Source organism: Falco rusticolus, chromosome 13, assembly GCF_015220075.1.
Source record: "Falco rusticolus isolate bFalRus1 chromosome 13, bFalRus1.pri, whole genome shotgun sequence".
Lineage (NCBI taxonomy): Eukaryota > Metazoa > Chordata > Aves > Falconiformes > Falconidae > Falco > Falco rusticolus.
Genome location: NC_051199.1, coordinates 25,392,590 through 25,410,485, shown reverse-complemented (window position 1 = coordinate 25,410,485; position 17,896 = coordinate 25,392,590). Strand labels below are relative to the sequence as shown.

The 17,896-nt window shown below is 41.3% G+C and overlaps 1 protein-coding gene across 5 annotated transcripts in view; it reads right to left on the bottom strand.

Moving 5' to 3' along the window:
• Window positions 1-3,577: 3,577 nt before the first annotated feature.
• Window positions 3,578-17,896, bottom strand: part of MECOM (MDS1 and EVI1 complex locus) — a 49,520-nt gene continuing 35,201 nt past the window's right edge. For all 5 annotated transcript variants that reach the window (XM_037407349.1, XM_037407350.1, XM_037407351.1 and 2 more), the window contains 7 exons: window positions 14,540-14,706; window positions 13,079-13,156; window positions 11,170-11,339; window positions 9,925-10,069; window positions 6,922-7,158; window positions 6,176-6,362; window positions 3,578-5,243 (listed from right to left, as the gene is read on the bottom strand). In XM_037407349.1, coding sequence (XP_037263246.1) covers window positions 5,109-5,243; window positions 6,176-6,362; window positions 6,922-7,158; window positions 9,925-10,069; window positions 11,170-11,339; window positions 13,079-13,156; window positions 14,540-14,706 — 1,119 coding nt within the window. In that variant the 3' untranslated portion in view covers window positions 3,578-5,108. The remainder of the gene's footprint in view (window positions 5,244-6,175; window positions 6,363-6,921; window positions 7,159-9,924; window positions 10,070-11,169; window positions 11,340-13,078; window positions 13,157-14,539; window positions 14,707-17,896) is intronic.

Genomic DNA, 17,896 nt, shown 5'->3' with positions numbered 1-17,896 from the left:
GCAGGACTTTCTTCACCGGGCACCCTCAGGAAGAGACACTGGCCAGCGTGAGGGCGAGCACTGGCCTGGACAAAGGGCTGCTTTGCTAAATGACCATGTTACGCTGCTGCATACCTCAACCCAATTAGGCCAAGGCTGCTTGGACCTTAATTGGCCCTGACAAGCGCCTGTTGAAAGAGATTCCCCAGGAATTAAATCGCTACTTCTCTAGTTTGAGTTGGCTGGTGATGCAAAACATGACATGATTTTTGAGAATTTTCTGTGCTTACCATGAAACAAATATGCCACAGGTATCAAGAGGGCTTTGTTTTGGGGCTATAATCATATTACAAATTGAACACTTCCACATGTGCATGCTGGCACATCTACCCTCGGCTATCTCACATGTATCTGCCCCAAGGTACAGATGCTGAGGTCTTGACATAGCATAATATAGATCTAAATATATTTTCCAGATTGCCTTAGCACATGCTAATGAAAATGAGAAGTAAAGGCCTGAAAGAAGCAGCTGTTTAAAATTTTCCTCAATCCCAGAAAATCAACTTCTTAATTACTGATAATTTAAGCATCAAAATGATCACTAACCCTCTTCTCCCACTAGACCCTCCCAAGCTGGGAGGCCTGTTTTAAGACATTGGGGCAAAACTTTTTCTTGGAAGTGTAGCATTTCATCAAATTTCTTTAGCCTTTCTGGAATTAATTAGTATTAAAGTAAAGCAGGAAAAAGGAGGTTGCCTTCTGGAGGTGCCTTCTTTCAGACCCTCCACTCAGACAGCCGGAGCTGATACTGCTAAAGCTCTGACCCAGCACATTATATGAGACTACTTTTATATTTCCACGGCACCTTTCATAATAAAAGGTTCCCTGAACTTCCCCGAATGGATTTCTAGATATAAATAGCTTCACTTGCCATTAAAATACAGACACTCCTGGATCAAAAAAGGAAGGCTCTGCTTCCAGCACGCAGCAGCAAAGGGCTCTGCATTCAGTCTGGTTTATGGCCATACCCAGGGGGGCAACCGGTCCCAAGTACAATTTAGGCAGCAGTTTTGGGAAAAAGGCTTCACTCTTGCAAGATGTACCCCAAGTTCCTGAATCACTATGTGGCATTGAGGCCTCTAGTTGATTAAAATCTAGATTGTGAGAAAACAGCAAATTTGGCTGATTTTTTTTCTTTTCCCTCTAGCACAAACCTACACAGCTGGTCAATGGGATGGGAACAAGGATGGTTTTGGCCAAGCTGCAGAAAAGATTTCCTTACAACTGGAGTCCTGGCAAGGTATGTGGGTTTTGAGATGGAGAAAGGGTTCTCTGTTTGGTGCTGGATGCATTTGTTTCATTTAAATCATTACTGGAAGCATCTTTAAAATGAACTAGCTTTTCCGTACCACTATATGACTGACCAGCAAAACCACAAATGAGACTTAATATAGCTGGAAGGCAGCAGACTGTGGCAAAACAATCCAGGAGTTTGCAACAATTCTCTGTACATCTGAGCAAGAGGGACCTGACAGAAAGTTTTAAAGTTCAAGACACGCATGGAGCAATGGGCCAAACTGAATCGCTAAGCAAAAGCAGCATCACAAATGTTTTTATAATAACTTCCCCTCCCATTACTCCATAAATGTGGCTATTAACGCAGATAAACAGCAGGGCTGACACGGGAACAGCAACTCGGACCTGCAGTGGTATGGAAGATCTGGGCCAGGGTGAAATATTGATTAATTATCTTGTCATGCTGGTGCTTTGTCAGATTCTGTAGATAGGAACTGAGGCAGTAATATGCAGCTCCTTCGTCTAGTAAGGCTGCTGTATCACATGGGAATGATTAGTTGACTTACGCAAAACTACTACAGGGGGGTGAACAGTAGGATGATGCAGAAATAAGCAGAAGGGTTTTTTTAGAAAAGGATTTATATTATTTTTTCTTTAAAAGATATACAAAAATCACTGTAGCAGTAAGCCAGAAACATTGGTCCTCACTTAGCAATTTGCATCTGAACAAGTGCATCTGTGTGGTCCATCAGAGAGAGTATGACACAAAGATAAAATGATCCAGTTTTCTTTCTTTGTTTGGGAAATGAGATGGCAAATCAAATCCGGGTTTGCTTTTCAGCTGTTCCTCTGGGTAAATAACTCTGCCACTAAGAAAAGGCAATGAAAATCAAGATCACGGTAAGGTATCTACACGGAGTTGAAGGACCCCCTTGTGATATTTCACCCCTTCTGCTCATCGCACCCAGTAGGAAGTGCTGCTGGGTGGGATACTTTGACATGAAAATACAAAGTTCAAGGCTCTCAATGGAAACATCAGCCCAGGGATTTGATGAGGCGGTGGCAGCCGCTCCCTGATGGTCAATAGACCTAGTTAAGCACAGGTTAAACTAACCCTATGGCTCAGCTCGAGGAGTACTTTTGCTGACAGTTATATGATGGGAGTGTGCTACTGTAACCCAGAACGTTCAACCCAGGGGAAACGGTCCCACCCTCTCTCCACCCCCCCAAGCCCCTTTCATTTAGGGCAACGGAGAGCAGAGCTGATAAGAACTGTCATTGCATCACATTAAAGGGGAAAACGATCTGGAAAGTTGTTTGCAGATAAAGCTTGACTTGATTAATCTATTTGTTCTCTTTATTTGGCAGAAACCTGAACCCAAGTTTCAGGGTGACTTTAACTGCACTAAAAATAATAGCCTATTTATGCAATTATCTGCAGGTACCTGACCATTAGCTCAGGCCAGTGAGGTGAGTACAAGAACATGCACACAGGCGCTTCTTTTTTTTTTTGTTATTATTTTGGTTTGTTTCCAGGTGCAGCTTAGGCTTCCTGCATGGAAACCCTTGGCCTGCAGGCCCCAGCTGGCCACCAGCTCTGTCGGTGCCCCTGTTGCTACATGATGGTTATTGAACAAGTCAAACCAAGGCTGAAGACAGGAATGACATATAGAGCTTATTCTGAAATGTAATTTAAGGACCTGGTCGGCTATGAGAGGCCTTCGTGTACTGAAATGGGCTGAGGGAGGAGCACCCTTCTGCCTTGGCCTGCAGACAAGGCCTCCATCTTTGGAGGTACTTTTGCCTAAATGGACCTAATTTCTTTTTTTTTTTCTTTCTTTTAGACCCGAAAGGGTTAATTCCATGCAGTTAAAAGCCCATTTAGCTTCTCAGCTTTGGATTTTTATCATTCTGGTGAGTCAACATTTTGCTGTTAGCCAGCCAAGCTGACGTCATCCCCATGAGCAGCAGGCAGGTGCATCACCAGCCCTAGCTCAAGGCTCTACAACAGCTTTTAAAGGTGAACTTACACCAATCCCTCCTGTAAAATGACTTAAATATTTCTCTTTTTTAAGGTAGTGTTTTGAAGCTAAAAGGACTGATCTAAAACCCTCCAATGGTCTATGGAAAGACTCTGGTTTGGGTCATAGTTGCATGACCAAGCCCAAGACGCTTTGCAATGCCCCACCTTCTGGTTACCCTTATCCCCCTGATTCCACAGTGTCTTTGCTCCCCAGAATGCAGACAAAATATGCCATTTTTGCACTGACCCAGACATAAAATAAGACAAGAAGGAAAAAGATCCCTTCAGTTTTGTAGTCCTTTATTATTTTTTTAAGTTGATCCTCCCATAGTAATGTACTGAAATGCGTAACAGTTACATTGTACAAAGCATTTAAAGAAAGTACCTCAACTTGCCGATTATTTCAAAATGAGATTATAAACAAAAGGAAAAATAAATCTGGTCCCTCACTAAAGGCCAAAAAAACCCCAAAAATAACTGAATACCTTCCGTTATTTATTTTTTTTAAAAACATAAATTTGGAACACTTCATCTTACAAATAGGATTAACATGAACATAACATCACACAAGCTCGCAGACAACCAGCATAAAATATTGGGTACAGTTTTTTAATCAGAAGAATCATGCTTTCATGAAGAAATTATAACTGTTTATACAATCGAATCAATTTACTGTATTACAAAAAAAAAACCAAAACCTAAGTCGCATCTATTAGTTATTTAGTTCATTAAAAGGCAAAAATAAAATAAAAGAGGAATGTAAGAAAATTTCAAACACTGTTTTGCACTCCCATATACACAGATCAGTTCACCTCACTTTTTTTGAAGTACATGGGTGCCTTACATCGTAACGCAGTGGGGGACTGCAGCAGTGCTGTTTGTTATAGGAACAGTGCTATTTTAATCAACAAACAATCGTTTGCCAACAAATAAATACATGGTACACACAACACAAAGAAGAAATTAGAGGGTAGGGGGGAAAAGGAAACAATACAACAAAATAGTGACATGATTGTCAAAAATTAAAATCTCCTTACAATGATTTGAACTAGTGGTGCTGTCGATGAACGTGGTGTTTTCACGGAATTATCTGGATGATTTAGCTTCTTGGAGTAGTGAACATTCATAGTTTACAATATACACAAGCCTCTTATGTATTGTTTCTCAGAGTTCTTTTTTTTCTTTCCTTTTTTTTTTCCTTGTTTTTCCTTTTTTCTTAACAATGCAGTTGAGAAGGCAAAAGAATTACGGAGCGAACAAAATATTCCCTGTTACTTCTTTCTACATTTACGATGGATAGTGTGCATTTGATAGAACTATTTTCTTTCTTTGAAGGGCTAAAATGCATAAAGCTTTAATGAAGAGATTTGTACATAAAAGCAACTGTTCCCAATCCTGTGTCAAACTATCTTATACAAAAAGAAAATCAATTCAGTTCCTACTTTAAAGGAGTGCCCATGTGTGTATCAATGCAGTCTTAACCCTTTTGCCCCTGCCCCTCAAAGCCGGGTGAACTGGAAGACACTTTTTCCCGGCCCCAGTTTACATAATCCACTGAAACATTTTTTTTTTTTTTAAGTCGCATTGATCCTCCAGAAGTCAGCAGCTGCCTTTGCTGTGCAAAACAAAATATTGAGAATAAATAGTTTCTTTCTTTTTAAAATTATTCAGTTTAAGGTCACCAGACTTTAAATGAGTGACCCTGCAGATTTATAAGGCATTCTGCTCAGCAGTCTTTTAAATAGTCATATATGAAAGAGCCATGCTACTGGTTTGGACTTGGTCCCATTCTTGGTAAGACTTCACAATGTCATACGTGACTGATGGATTGAATGGCACTGGATTCTGCAGCAGCTCTCGCCATACTGTGCCACATATTGGGAGAATTGTGGGATGCAGAATGAAGGGAGTCCTTGTCTGAGAGAGAAAGCATCATCGCATACGCCTGGACAAGGAAAGAAGAAGGACAAAGAGGTCAGGATCCTGCGGCATGGATCTGAGCTTGGACCCGTGCCACCTCTACACAGTTAGGGCATCATTTAGGCTACGACTGCTATTCTCAACTTATTTTTTAAAAAAATAAAACACATTAGGTAGAACCACTGTCAACATTTCCACTGACACTTTTGACTCACTAATAGTAATAATAATTTCTGCTTTCATCTGGCTTCACAAAGCTCTGAGAAACCTTTGATAGTAGACAAGGTCCCAGAGTCTCCTCTGCCTTCAGATTCTTGGCACAGGAGGCAGATTTCAAGAGCCTGAGGAATCACATTATCCCTTGGCTGGTCCTGTATTTCACCAGATAAAAGTCTCCTTTGCTGACCTTTTTCTACAGGCATTCTCTGCAGTTTTAAAAACTGGAATCTTTTAAAGGGGCTAAAAAGACCCATTCTAATTAACGTTTTAAAAAAAATCAAGAAATAGCACTAAGATATCACTCTAGTTATTGCTGTTTGAAAAAAACGTTGAGGACCTAGAGGCAGTAACATCCAACAGACTATTAAAAAAAAAAATACCAAAAAGCCAAGCCAGCCAGATGATCGAGTCATACCCCTGCAAGGCTGCAGCTAAACTCCCTGGCATCAGTGTGACCATGCCAGCTGTCTGAAGGCGGAGTAGGACTATCTCTTAACGTGGCATCTCTGCAGGTGGCAGATGGGAACAAAAAAAAAGGTAAGAAAATCCTCCACTATCAGGGACCAGAGCACCCACCACATCTCCCAGGTGCAGGGAGAGGTCGGGGCAGGCTGAGGTCTGCGGACGTGGAGCACAGCCCTGTTTGACAAAGCTGAAACGGCCTTGCCTGCCACATACTAACAGTTTAATCCTTCAGGTATTTGGCGACAATAACATTTTTACTGAGTTAAGCTTTACCTGGGATTTGGATTTCCTGTACAACGGCTGTTTTAGGTCCTCTGGCAGCTGGGAAGTATTGAAAGCTGCCAATTCAGCTTCACTATATTGATTTTCTTCCATTTTCCTCATTTTGAGGCTATCTGTGAAGTGCCTTATGTGGTCCAAAGCCGAAAGTCCAGTCTTATTATACTCCTCCTCTTTATACCTACAGAAACACCACAGAGGTTTTAATGTCAGCTAAACAATCCTCTCCACCTTCCCTCGTCCTCCTCAGATTTACACATTTGAGCTATTTCTCCCCTTTTTCAAGTTCATAAACCACATTGCCCTGTGGAATTCTGACCCTGAAATAAAAGAAATTCTCCTTTCTTTTGTAAAGAGGAGAGGGTGGGCAGCAGGAGAAGGGGAGGGAGAGGTCACCTCTCTCCTGTTGTCTCCACAGCCTTTCACAAGACCATTATGGGAGATGCAGGTCAGTTTATAGAGCAGATAACGTCTCTCCCATGAATGTTTCCTGTCTCACCCACAACCTGACAATAGCTCCCCGAGCACAGTTATTTTTCCTCTTAAGGGCTACAGATTGCATGAAGAGACTGAAAACAGGGCTGGTATTGACCCAAACACAGACGCACGTTGCTATCGTAACTGGGAAGCTGGCTACTTCGGACTGGTTCCCACGGCACACAGTTTGGTGCTGGCACTCTTGTATGGTGTATTGTTTTTATTCCGCATATTGGGCACACCAATACTCGGAAGGAACCAACCTGCCAGGGGAAGCTTTGCAGTTCATGTCCAAAGTACTCGTTTCCTCGTAATCCTCCTCTGGAGTCCCCTCATGCATGTCACTTGTAACAGGCTCTTTGACTGTTTTCCCTGCAATTTCACTCTCTTCATCTTCTTCGTCCATCATGACTTCATCTTCTGCCTCCTCGTCATCCAGCAAATCTGAGTTCTGGCTGGCTACCATGGCTTTTTCATCCTTAAAGTGGCTGCCATTCATTCTGAAAGTACCAAAACAAACCCAGACAATAATCACAAATCAGTTACAAAAGCTCCTTACCAGCAGATCGTCGGAGGCAGATCTGGAAAAGATCTGTGCCAGCAGAACAAAATTATTTATGTATTTCATATCTTGTTTATCTTCAGACATTTAGGCAGTACTGGAGAAAATTTCACTCAAAAATCAGTTGAATGTTACAGTACCATCAGCATGGGATTTTCCTGTTACTCTGCTAAAAACTACTGTTCAAGCAGAGATATGTTCAGATATCCATTCCAAATTTTCTCACGCATTATTTCATCTCATGTTTCCAATCATATATGTACTCTGGGCAAAACAACTCATTGCCTTTTAACAAAAGCTTTAGGGGCCAAGAAACTCTGAAAATCAGATCCGGCATTTTCAAAAATGACATCCAATACTCCATGCAGAGTTTTAAAGTCAAAATTACATGCATAATTAATTTGGTACACTACCACCCATTTGGAAGCATACTACTTCACTGAACGTATGGATTACATACATGGGAACCTAAAGGACTTCAGCTGAAGATCTGAAGAGTGGTGTGCAATATTGCCACCACACTGAACTACATTATCAACTGATTTGAAGGGTAAGAAGTAATGAAAAGAAAGGTCGTATAGCATTTTAAGTGCATTTATTCTTATTAAATGAGTAATTATAGCAATACGCACATGGAAAACCATTTGGTCTACCCACTATTCTTACGTTGTCCTTTGCTTTCAGACAATGACTTCTCTTAAGTACTTCCTAGGGGATTTTATCAAGGACATAATACCCACGCTGAAGTAGGGGCCCATTTGCTAATGGCCTCAGCCCTGTAGGATCCTGAGCATCCACAGTTGCACCGCATCCTGCTGCGTTAAATGAGAGCTAAAGAAATTCAGCACCACTGCCACATCCACCAATGCATGGCCAGAGGGACTAGTGGTGCAGAAGGGCTGTACTCGGAGCCACGTGAAATTTGCGCTACCAGTGTATCTGCTCTGCCACGTTATGTATCATGGAGGCCTTGATTCATCTATTGTTCTCATTGTGCAAAAGGTCCTTACTCTTCCAGGAATACAGTTACAAAAATGGAAACTTTATTGTATGCCCGCAGTTTGCTTTAGACTTTGTGTGCTTCAAACTGTGCAGGACAATATGGAATATACCAAAAGTTTGAGCAAGATAAGGATGAGCCCTAGCAGCATATTTCGTATTTAATGTCTGACTTGCTGTTGTAACAGATGTATGTTATAAAAGATGTATTTCTTATGGAGCATACACAAGTGAAAGATGGTTTCTTATACAACAGCACCGTTTTCTTACACATAATACAGTTTCATCTATTTTCTGAGCAAATTCCAGCTAATTTTCATGAGCTTGGTATTGCATTTAAAAAAAAAAAAAGGCTAGGAAATGGTCTGTTTATATCAAAGTATCAAAAAATCTGAGGCTGTGCAGAGTCGGGAGAGCTGAAGCAGCCACCCCCCTCTAAGATAATCAGAGCAATATCTCTATCATCTTTTATTTAACTAGGCAGAAATAAGAAAATGTTGAGCATAGTTTGGGCTGCCAACTTGCTTATTATGCTCAATTGAGGCTGCTAGAAATGAAAGGGAGATGGACTACAACCAAAGTAACAAAAGCCATGTGATTAAGAAAACAGATTCTCTAATTATGCTTTCAAATGCAGCAATTTGCCAGGGATAAAATATCCGTCAAGAGCAGTCTGAAGTGCCAAATTTAGAAAGGAAACACTGCACAACCCAGCAACCTTTCCACTTTGCTGACTTCCTGTCGGAGGACATGTTGAGACCAGATGTGCAAGGAAAAAATCCCAAGCCCTCATTGCCAATCAAGATGGAATGAAATTTGAATATGCATGTAATCACTTAATCCAATACTTTCATGGAAATTGTGTTATGTCCACCATTTTTTTCCCTTCACAAAGGCATCTAGAAATTGAGAATACAGTGAAGTTTGTTCACCGACAGTAAGAAATTTTTGATGCTGATAATGTAACGCCCGTTCCAAAGTGCACATAATGCATACTGCAACACCAGTCTCAAAGAAATACATATAGCTGATGTGCGTATCCATGCTACAGCCTTTTCTGTTTAGCTGTATTTTTACTAGCTGAAAATATTTAGAAGTGGTCTCTCTTCTGTTAGTTCAGAAGAACTGAAACACCCACATACTTCATAAATAATAAAAGGAAAAAGTCTCTCACATGCTAGAACACTGTGGACTACCAATGCCTACCCACAACCTCACCAGCTTTTTGCTAGTCAGCATTTTTCTTGGGATTGAGTTACTTACGGGAAAGGCCTTTCAGTTATAATCTTTCATTTGATCCAAGAATTTAGCTTAGTCTATTAATTACACATTTAGATTGCATTTAAATGGTAAGGTTCTCTACATTTAGCCACAGGATATAGAATTCACCTGTTCTGCCGTGAACGTAAAAGGAGGGAATTTTGCAACAGACTTAAATTAACAATGGGAACGTGAAACTGAGAGCTCCTGATACACAGAGAAATGTGTTCATGGATGGAACCTTCTGGCCAGAACTTGCCACTGGGAATATGCTCCTGCACAATCAATACGTTTCTTTTCATAAGACACCAACACTGAAGCAACCAGATGGCTAAAATAACTCTGGCTCCAGACATCATCAAAAGTGAAAAATCCGGTTTAATAAGCTAGCAAACCTGGAAAAGGAAGAGGGGCCCCTTTTGAATGCAGATCAGATGCAACTCACCTCTCCTCTGAGTTTCGGGGGGACTGATTGTTGTGGTTGCTGTTTCCAATAAAATTCCTAATTTCTGTGAAGTAAGAGTCTTCCTTGTCGTCTAGGATTGCCCCTGTGCTTTCCAGTTCTGAGTGAGGTGAAGACGTTGCAGTACCTTAAAGCAAAACAGAGGACTTCTGTTGTTGCTCCTTCACATTTTTTATATTTAACCATTTAAATCAAATTGAAATTGCAACACTGGTTAAAATGGGTGAGAGCCAGAAAAAGTCATAGTGATCAATCAGCTTTTGGCCAGAAAACCAGTAACTAGAAGGGAAGTAGCAGTATCCATGAAGCAAAAGTGGTTTCCAGCCAAAACAACTCCTTGCATGCTGGGTGCCATTTCCATGGTTTGTTATTGCTTTTGCCAAGTATCTATTCCAACATCTCCCTCCTGTTCCCTTGTAGCTCCAAGAGTGTCAGTCAATAACTGTGTTAGACCAATGGCTGAACTAAGCAAATGGAACTTCATTTTAGCTACTAATTATGCAAACATGCTTAAAATACGGAGCAGCCATTGCCATAATCACCCAGGTGCATTAGCCCTGAGACCAGGCACAGACATCTCTGAGCATCGGGGAAAAGGCAGCTCAGCATTCTCTGCAGGTACCTGGTTATTTCCAGAGGAGCGAAACTTAGATCAAAGTCTGCAGACAGGGTTTTCATTAAACCCTGCAGATACCTAAACCAGACCAGTGATATCCACTACCTGCCACTGCCTTTGCTGCTGCTGTGCAGTGACCGATTTGCTCTGGGCTTGGGAGACATCATTACCTCCATAATAGCATGAGCTTTTCAGCTCCTGACAGTGAGAATATTTCAGAAGGTGCCAGGAAAATCTTTTAGAGTGCCCCCTGAGATTCTAAATCTAGGACTCCTATTGAAAGCCGAGTGATTGCGGAGATGGGATTAAACCAACTTTCCCAGTCTGTTCTCAAAATGCTATGGTTGGCTTAATTAAAACCAAAAGAAAAGGCATCATCCAGTCGTATTAAGTTATGCAAGGGTAGAGTTTATGCTGGGATTTTCAAAGCACTTTAAATGTCAGCAGAGCTTATGCACTTACATATTTTCCAAAAAACCACTCATTGGAGCAGATGGCGCAGAACAACGTGTGCCTACTGACACTCAGTACACTGAAAGCGAGCATGCAGCCTCTGTTTATGAGCGCTGGTGGTACGCAGGGCATGCCGGGGAAGGAAAAGGCATACATACCAGACATGTTCCCGTTCTCGTGCTTTTTTAGATGTCTGTCAAGATTGGTTTGTTGACCAAAACACCTGTCACACAAGTGACACTTGAATGGCTTCTCTTTATTGTGGATGTTACGGACATGTCTCTGCAGGTTAGAAGATATGCTAAAGGATCTGTCACAGTATTTGCATCTAAAAAAAATCAAAACAAGTGGGTAGAAAAGGGTTTGTTAGTAGCTGGAAATGTAAGATTTGTCCTAAGAGACATGAACCACCTTCTGGGCTCAGCCTCAGTACCCAACTGCAGTTCCTCAGTCTCTATTCAGGCAAAACCCTCCCTGAAGTAAAGACAAGTTTTGGCTGAATAACTGGAGAACTCTGCTCTTGGAATGGAGACGTCACTTCTGCGGTGGGTTTTTCAGCTTTAATTCACATTGGGCTTTATATTTCAAATACTGCCTTTAGGAATAATCATAATATTTCAGAGTTAATGGCATCAAACTAGGTAGGGTAATTGATTCCCATGTTCTGAAAACTGTTGCACGCAAAGTTGGGAAGTTTAAAAACAGTAGAGCAATAACTCTATTGTTTCATGTGCTGCCAATATAATACAATTAAACACTTTTGGAAAAAACATGAAACAGATCTCTTCTAATGCTCAAATAAGGTAAAAAGGGTTATTTCTTTTCCTATTCTAAATTACACTGTGTGATTAAATCTTTTCTTGAGGAATTAGCTTGCTCGATTGCTAATCCCAGAGGAAATTTGGTTATCTTGCAAAAACCAGCAATAAACAGTCCCAACCTTTAATACTGTGCCAATGTGAGTAGTTTAGTCTATCACTCCAGTACCAGAGGCATCAATTTTCATACTCTGTAGCGATTTGGAGTCCCTAAAGCCTTTACTGTATTGCTCTTTAAGCCATTACTAAGTCATACTATAACTATTCCAAATTCTCTGTCTGGCAACTAGCCAACAGTCTTCACCACTTTAGTTTTTCAATCTTTTACTTCTCCCATGCTTCTCTTATGCTTGTCAATGATGTCAAATTTTTTTAGTGCTGAAATCATCCATTATGCTACTAATTGCTTGTGGCTTTTATATAGTGGACGGGTATAACATGCATCAAGACCTTCCTTCAATAAAATTAGATGTGAATCTCATTTCCCAAAGAGACTAGAGGCCAAAAACATATTGTTTCCTCACAAACAATGAGCTTACTCTGCTCTTTACAGCTCATAAAATGCAGAAGTTTGGTGCATTTGTTTTACTGGAACATGAACTGGCTTCTTTCCAGTTGATTCAAATTAATCTTTCATTTTCAATAAGGTGAAGCTTCTATACACATTTCTGCATGTGACTGTCCTGGACACAATATCACTACATATTCTTATCAACAAGAGAGTACAGCCACATGGGTTTTGGTTAAGCAGACCTTAGAAAGGATTCAGATTAGGCAGGAAACAAACAAATACAGTAATGCCTTTGCAACCAGGACCTTTCAAAAATCAGATGATTGACAAAACACCCAACTTCAGGCTGCAAAGAACACCACAGAGCTCCTACAAAATAACATTTTTGCAAGGGAAAATATGACCATGAGCCCTATTGAAAATCACTTCCGTCCTGCTGGTTTCAGAAGTGCCAGCTAACCCTCCAGGCAAAGGCAGGACTTGCAGACAGTGCCTGAGCAGCTGCCTAAATCAAAATAACTTCACTAACTAGGACCAAAACCTTCCCCTACCTCTGCAGCTCCAATGCTGAATTATCAGCATTGAATGCAAAAAGCCCCATTTGAGACCAAAATGCAATGGTGGGTCACCGAGGCGAAGGAGCGAGCACTGGAGCTGGCCCAGCCAGGCACCTGAACACTCATTCCCTCAATTTACCCACTTGACCACACCACAGTCAGGGGTAAGGGGTTGCTGTACCTATAGGGCTGCTCTCCAGTGTGCGTCCTCAGGTGACGTGTTAGGTTTGCAGATCTCGGGAAAATCTTGCCACAGTATCTGTGATAAAAAAAAGGTTTAATAAGACAACGCAACCTGCAATGGCTTCATCCCAATGCGAGCTGCCCTGGATGCATAGCCCAAATTGAATCGTTAACATATGGTACTACTGGCATTGCTTTGGTGCAACAACATTACAATAAAAGCATTCACTAAATGTAAGTGACTGAGACACACACACTCACACAAGAAAGGGACTGGGACTGTTGGCAGTGACCAGCTTTTCTTGTGCATAGGCAAGGGAGATACGAAAACACACCAGTTTTAAAGATCACCCTAAATTTCTAAGCTCACTACATGATTAACAGTCACATTCAGATTTGGAATCAAGAGAATCTGTTATTAAAGCCTCGGATTTCTGCCTCCCTGTAAGCAAATTTCAAACCTTTCAACCAATTCTACGTGTCAGCAAACGTGACATCATTCTGTGCATTGAATAGGAACAGAGCAGACAAGACTCAAAGACCTAATCCATCAAGGTATGTTTCTATAACAACATGTCTTGAAAGAAGGTGACATGTTTTCAAAAAGATCAGATAAACTGATATGCCAGTGTCAAACGCCTGCGCATTCTGGAGATGATATAGAGACCTAAATAATGCAATTTAAAAACCATTCTCTAAACTCAATAATATGTCACAGGAAAAATAATGGAAAAAAAAAATATCGCCAGCCCTTCCTCTTCATTCAAGTAACATATTAATATTCAGTTCATAATTATCCCAGCTCTATTAATGACATTCAGCCCATTTTTGCATGGGGACAGAGCTCACACGGCACTCTCTTTAAGTGTATGAGGGTGGTGGCTGCTCCACGTGATGACTTTGAAGATTGCATCCCTTCACTTTTAACATCCCATTTATTTTTTCACAATGAGATGTATAAGCCTTCAAAATACCCACACAGCTAATTCTACTCTCCTCGACAAAGCTCCCATTCATTTTGGTTGCACGTACAATAACTATCTTCATCGTATTTTTTTTTTTAAGTCTGTATACATAAGTCCTAATAAGTCATGAATTTTATCTCTGATCCCTTTGGATATTAAAACCAGAAGCCCGAGAAAGAACATGTCTGTAGTTTATGATCAAAAAAATCAATAATGAAAGCACACTTGTGCATATGAAAGTGATGAGAAAATTTGGAAAAAATAATTGTTTATATAATAGTTTCCACCTCATTTATCAAACCGGCATGATACAGGGCAACCTCTCTGTTTCCTAATACCAGTAATTTAATAAATAAGAACCCCAAAGCAAAAGGCTTTCTATGCTTTTTTGGGCACACACAGCCCTGAAAGACCTGCTGCAGTCCCCATCAGCTGCCCATGCAGGGTGGGCTCTGGGGGCCTGGGAGGGCGGCGCAGCGTGGCCGCGGGGCTACCTGCAGGTGTAGCGCTCCTTGCCCTTGCGCAGCAGGGTCTCGGGCAGGGCACTCGGTGGCGCGCGGAAGTTGAACATGGACGGCACCGACTGGATCAGCTCGTTGGCCTCCGGTTTCAGGGCACTGAAGCTCTCCAGCTTTTCGGCCATGTTTTCTATAGCTGACATCTGCAACAGAAGATAGCACAGAACCCGTCACAGTGAATGCTGCTGTGGCTTTCTGCCCTCACTGGAAAGCCAAAACACAAAGAACAGACACTGCCAAGAGAAAAAAAGGTGGGGGGAGGGCAAATCTACACTTGCAGTCTCAAAAATGATGGGGCACGTCAGGCAAGGTGGTGGCCACGATGTTGTCCCACTTCGAGTAACGCCCATAACCACTACAGTGGGGTTTCTCTGCAAGGCTAGCATACAGCAGAACTCCTGCCCTAATCGCTGTAATGGAAAGCTGCTTCCACACAACATCGAAATCAGTCAGTGTTAATTTCTTCTTATTTTTAAGCCTCAGCTTCTATAAAATTCCAGTTTATGCAGTCGTGCTCTGTGGCTGTGTGCTTATGAGTTTAGTCTAGTCATGCCCTCTACTGAAACCATTGGCCATTTTTGACCAAATCAACAGAAAAAATAGATTCCAAAAATAACTTAATTTGCCCAGTCAGGGTTTTGTTAAAGGACTTGCAGAGAACAAATATTGCAGAAGAAACCTTACTAACGCTAGCTCAACCAAGGGCTGCAACAAGCCAGATCCAGAAAGGCTCCGTCAGTGCCCCAGCCACATCCAACCATTCAGCCCAGTCTTCTTGCCCTTCACAGTTAAAGACCATGAGATAAAGCCATAAGAAATGAAGCTTTAATGGGTTTGGTGCCATGTGTTTACATTACCTCTTAGATGCCTCTTATTTTTCTACAACCTCCTAATATTCCTGCTCCACTTTTAGTTGCTTGTAAACTCTATGTACTTTGGGATGCCTCCACTCTTGGTTAGCTGACTGTAATTTTTAGGGATTGGGGATTAAATAATTCCTGGAGAATGATTTCCTTTAAGGTGTCTGGAACCGACCATGAAAACTGCTCCAAAATCTCAAACTTTGTCACTTGGAGAGTTCAAGACTGATGCTAAGCCTACTGATAGGTGAGAGAAACCATCTGCCTCTTCATAACGTCACAAACAAATTAAAGAAAAGAAACCCAAGATCTCACCTACACATCATAAAAAAACCACAGCATGAGCCCTGTGCGATACTTTAGTTGTAACGAAGGAGGAAATTCTATGAAAGACAAGATGCTGAACGCTCCTCAGCTGAGAACACCTTTACAGCCCTTTCTTCAAAATTCATAAGAGGTTAATCTGACTGTTGGGATTTTAAAATTCTATTTTAATCATTTGTTGTTTTTTAAAATTTTTATTTTAATGAGCAGAATCGCACGTTTGCCTCCTGGAATGACTGTTCACATCATGGTTAGCTCTGGCTTTGGGTTGGGGTTTTTTTTTCCCTTTAGCCTGTAGCCTGCCCTCTCATTTCATGCTCAGATTCCTAATGCTGAGTACAAATTGCAATGTACAGGGTACCACTGCCAATTTGCCAAATGTCTTTCATCAAACACGGTGCAAAAAAAAGAAAAAAAAAATCTCAGAGGGAAGTCAAGATACATTTACTTGTCAGGCAACAAATGTGAAAGCATTGCGAGGCAGTAGGGGCTGTAAGCTCTGGGGTTTGATTCATAATCACTCAGCTGCTAAAACATTCTCCACAGATGCAAGTGGACAGCACATTTGTCAATATGAAGGATTTTGACATGTACTGATCACAGGCGTGAGATATGTAATGATGATGCTGCTGGGAGAGGAGGTAATTCTATCTCGGCACCAAGTTGTCATTATCAACCCATACACCTCAACATTACCATATATTTCTTTTGAGACGACTTCATCTTTTTCTTTAGTCAGAATTGATTCTCAAAGCTTTTACTATAGTTTTCCCACTGCCTTTAATTCCTTCTAATTGTTCCCCACAAGACTTCATTCATCTATTTTGCAATTGCAAAAAATAAATGGTTTGAATGAAAAATGACCTTTGGCCTCTGGGCTGATTAGCAATGACAAGACAGTGCATGGGTTATGATAGCACGTTTATGGTGAAGAATAATAAGGGCATTGAGAAGTATAATAAATGTTTTATTTATGTATATTTAATATTCAAGTCAGTTTCATTACCTAGTGGTTTTAAATCATTTTTGGATGACCATTTCTCATGTACATGGTCCCCTACAGTAATATATTAAAGCAACTATTTTGCCCTTTACATTTAAAATGTCTTAGTCATGCTTTTTTTTTTTTTTTTTTTAGTTCTTGTTTCCAGGATTTTGCAGAGGAGAAACTAGACCAATTCTTCCCTAATGTACAGCAATGCAGATCAGCACTACCTCCAACACTGCTTCCAGGATTACATCAGTCCCAAAATAGGTATGAAATCAGCATCTAATCTTAAATCCCTCATTCAGAGGAAGCACAAGCACTTCCAATTATTCTAAAGTATTACTCGCTTTCCAAAAATATGTTTCTCACCATAGGAATGACTATTGCGTTTGTTGTTTGTGGGGTTGTCTTTTTTTCTTTTCTTTTTTTTTTTTTTAAACCTGATCTATGTAGTTACCTGGTATGATTTATATTTTTCAAGAAATGCACCAGCAACAACGGGAAGCGCTCAGCCCCAAGCCTTTGCTGATACGAGGCGCTGCCACGCTGCTGCCGGCAGGATAATTACAGCTGTTACCAGCTGCTGGAGACAGGGCTCACAAGAACCAAAACTGGGGCATTTTCTTAAGAAGTCCTGGAGCGTGCTGGTGCTCAGGGCCTTCAGGAGGCAACCCCTATCACGAGATGGGTACCTGGGTTGCACGGGCTTGTTACAGCCCCTAAAATCCTGCCAGCCAGGACCCCCAACAAGCTCTCAGTTACTTTACAGGCAGGTAGGCAGCCCCTGCTCATCAGTCTAAATGCAAAATATCAACTGAGTAATATGAAATCCGGGGTTTGCTGCGCAGAGGACTAACTCAGACACTGAAACCAAGCAGGAATTTCAAACCTGCGACACAGGCTTTTGGGGAGCCGGTAGTCTGGTTTCAGGCAGTGGTTCCAGGGGATGCGCAGGAGGGTGGGCGAGGGACCGACCTTCTCCCCAGTGTCTTCTGTCATGCACTAGCAACGAGAGGTGCAAGAGCCCTAATTGGAGGTTGCATCTCGATTACAGTGTTGAACAGCCATAGGCGGCTGCTGCTCCCATTCATTTGGCTAAACCCTTTTCGAATTCATTTATATTTTTGTCAAGGAGAGTTCGCCCATTTAATTAGGTGCATA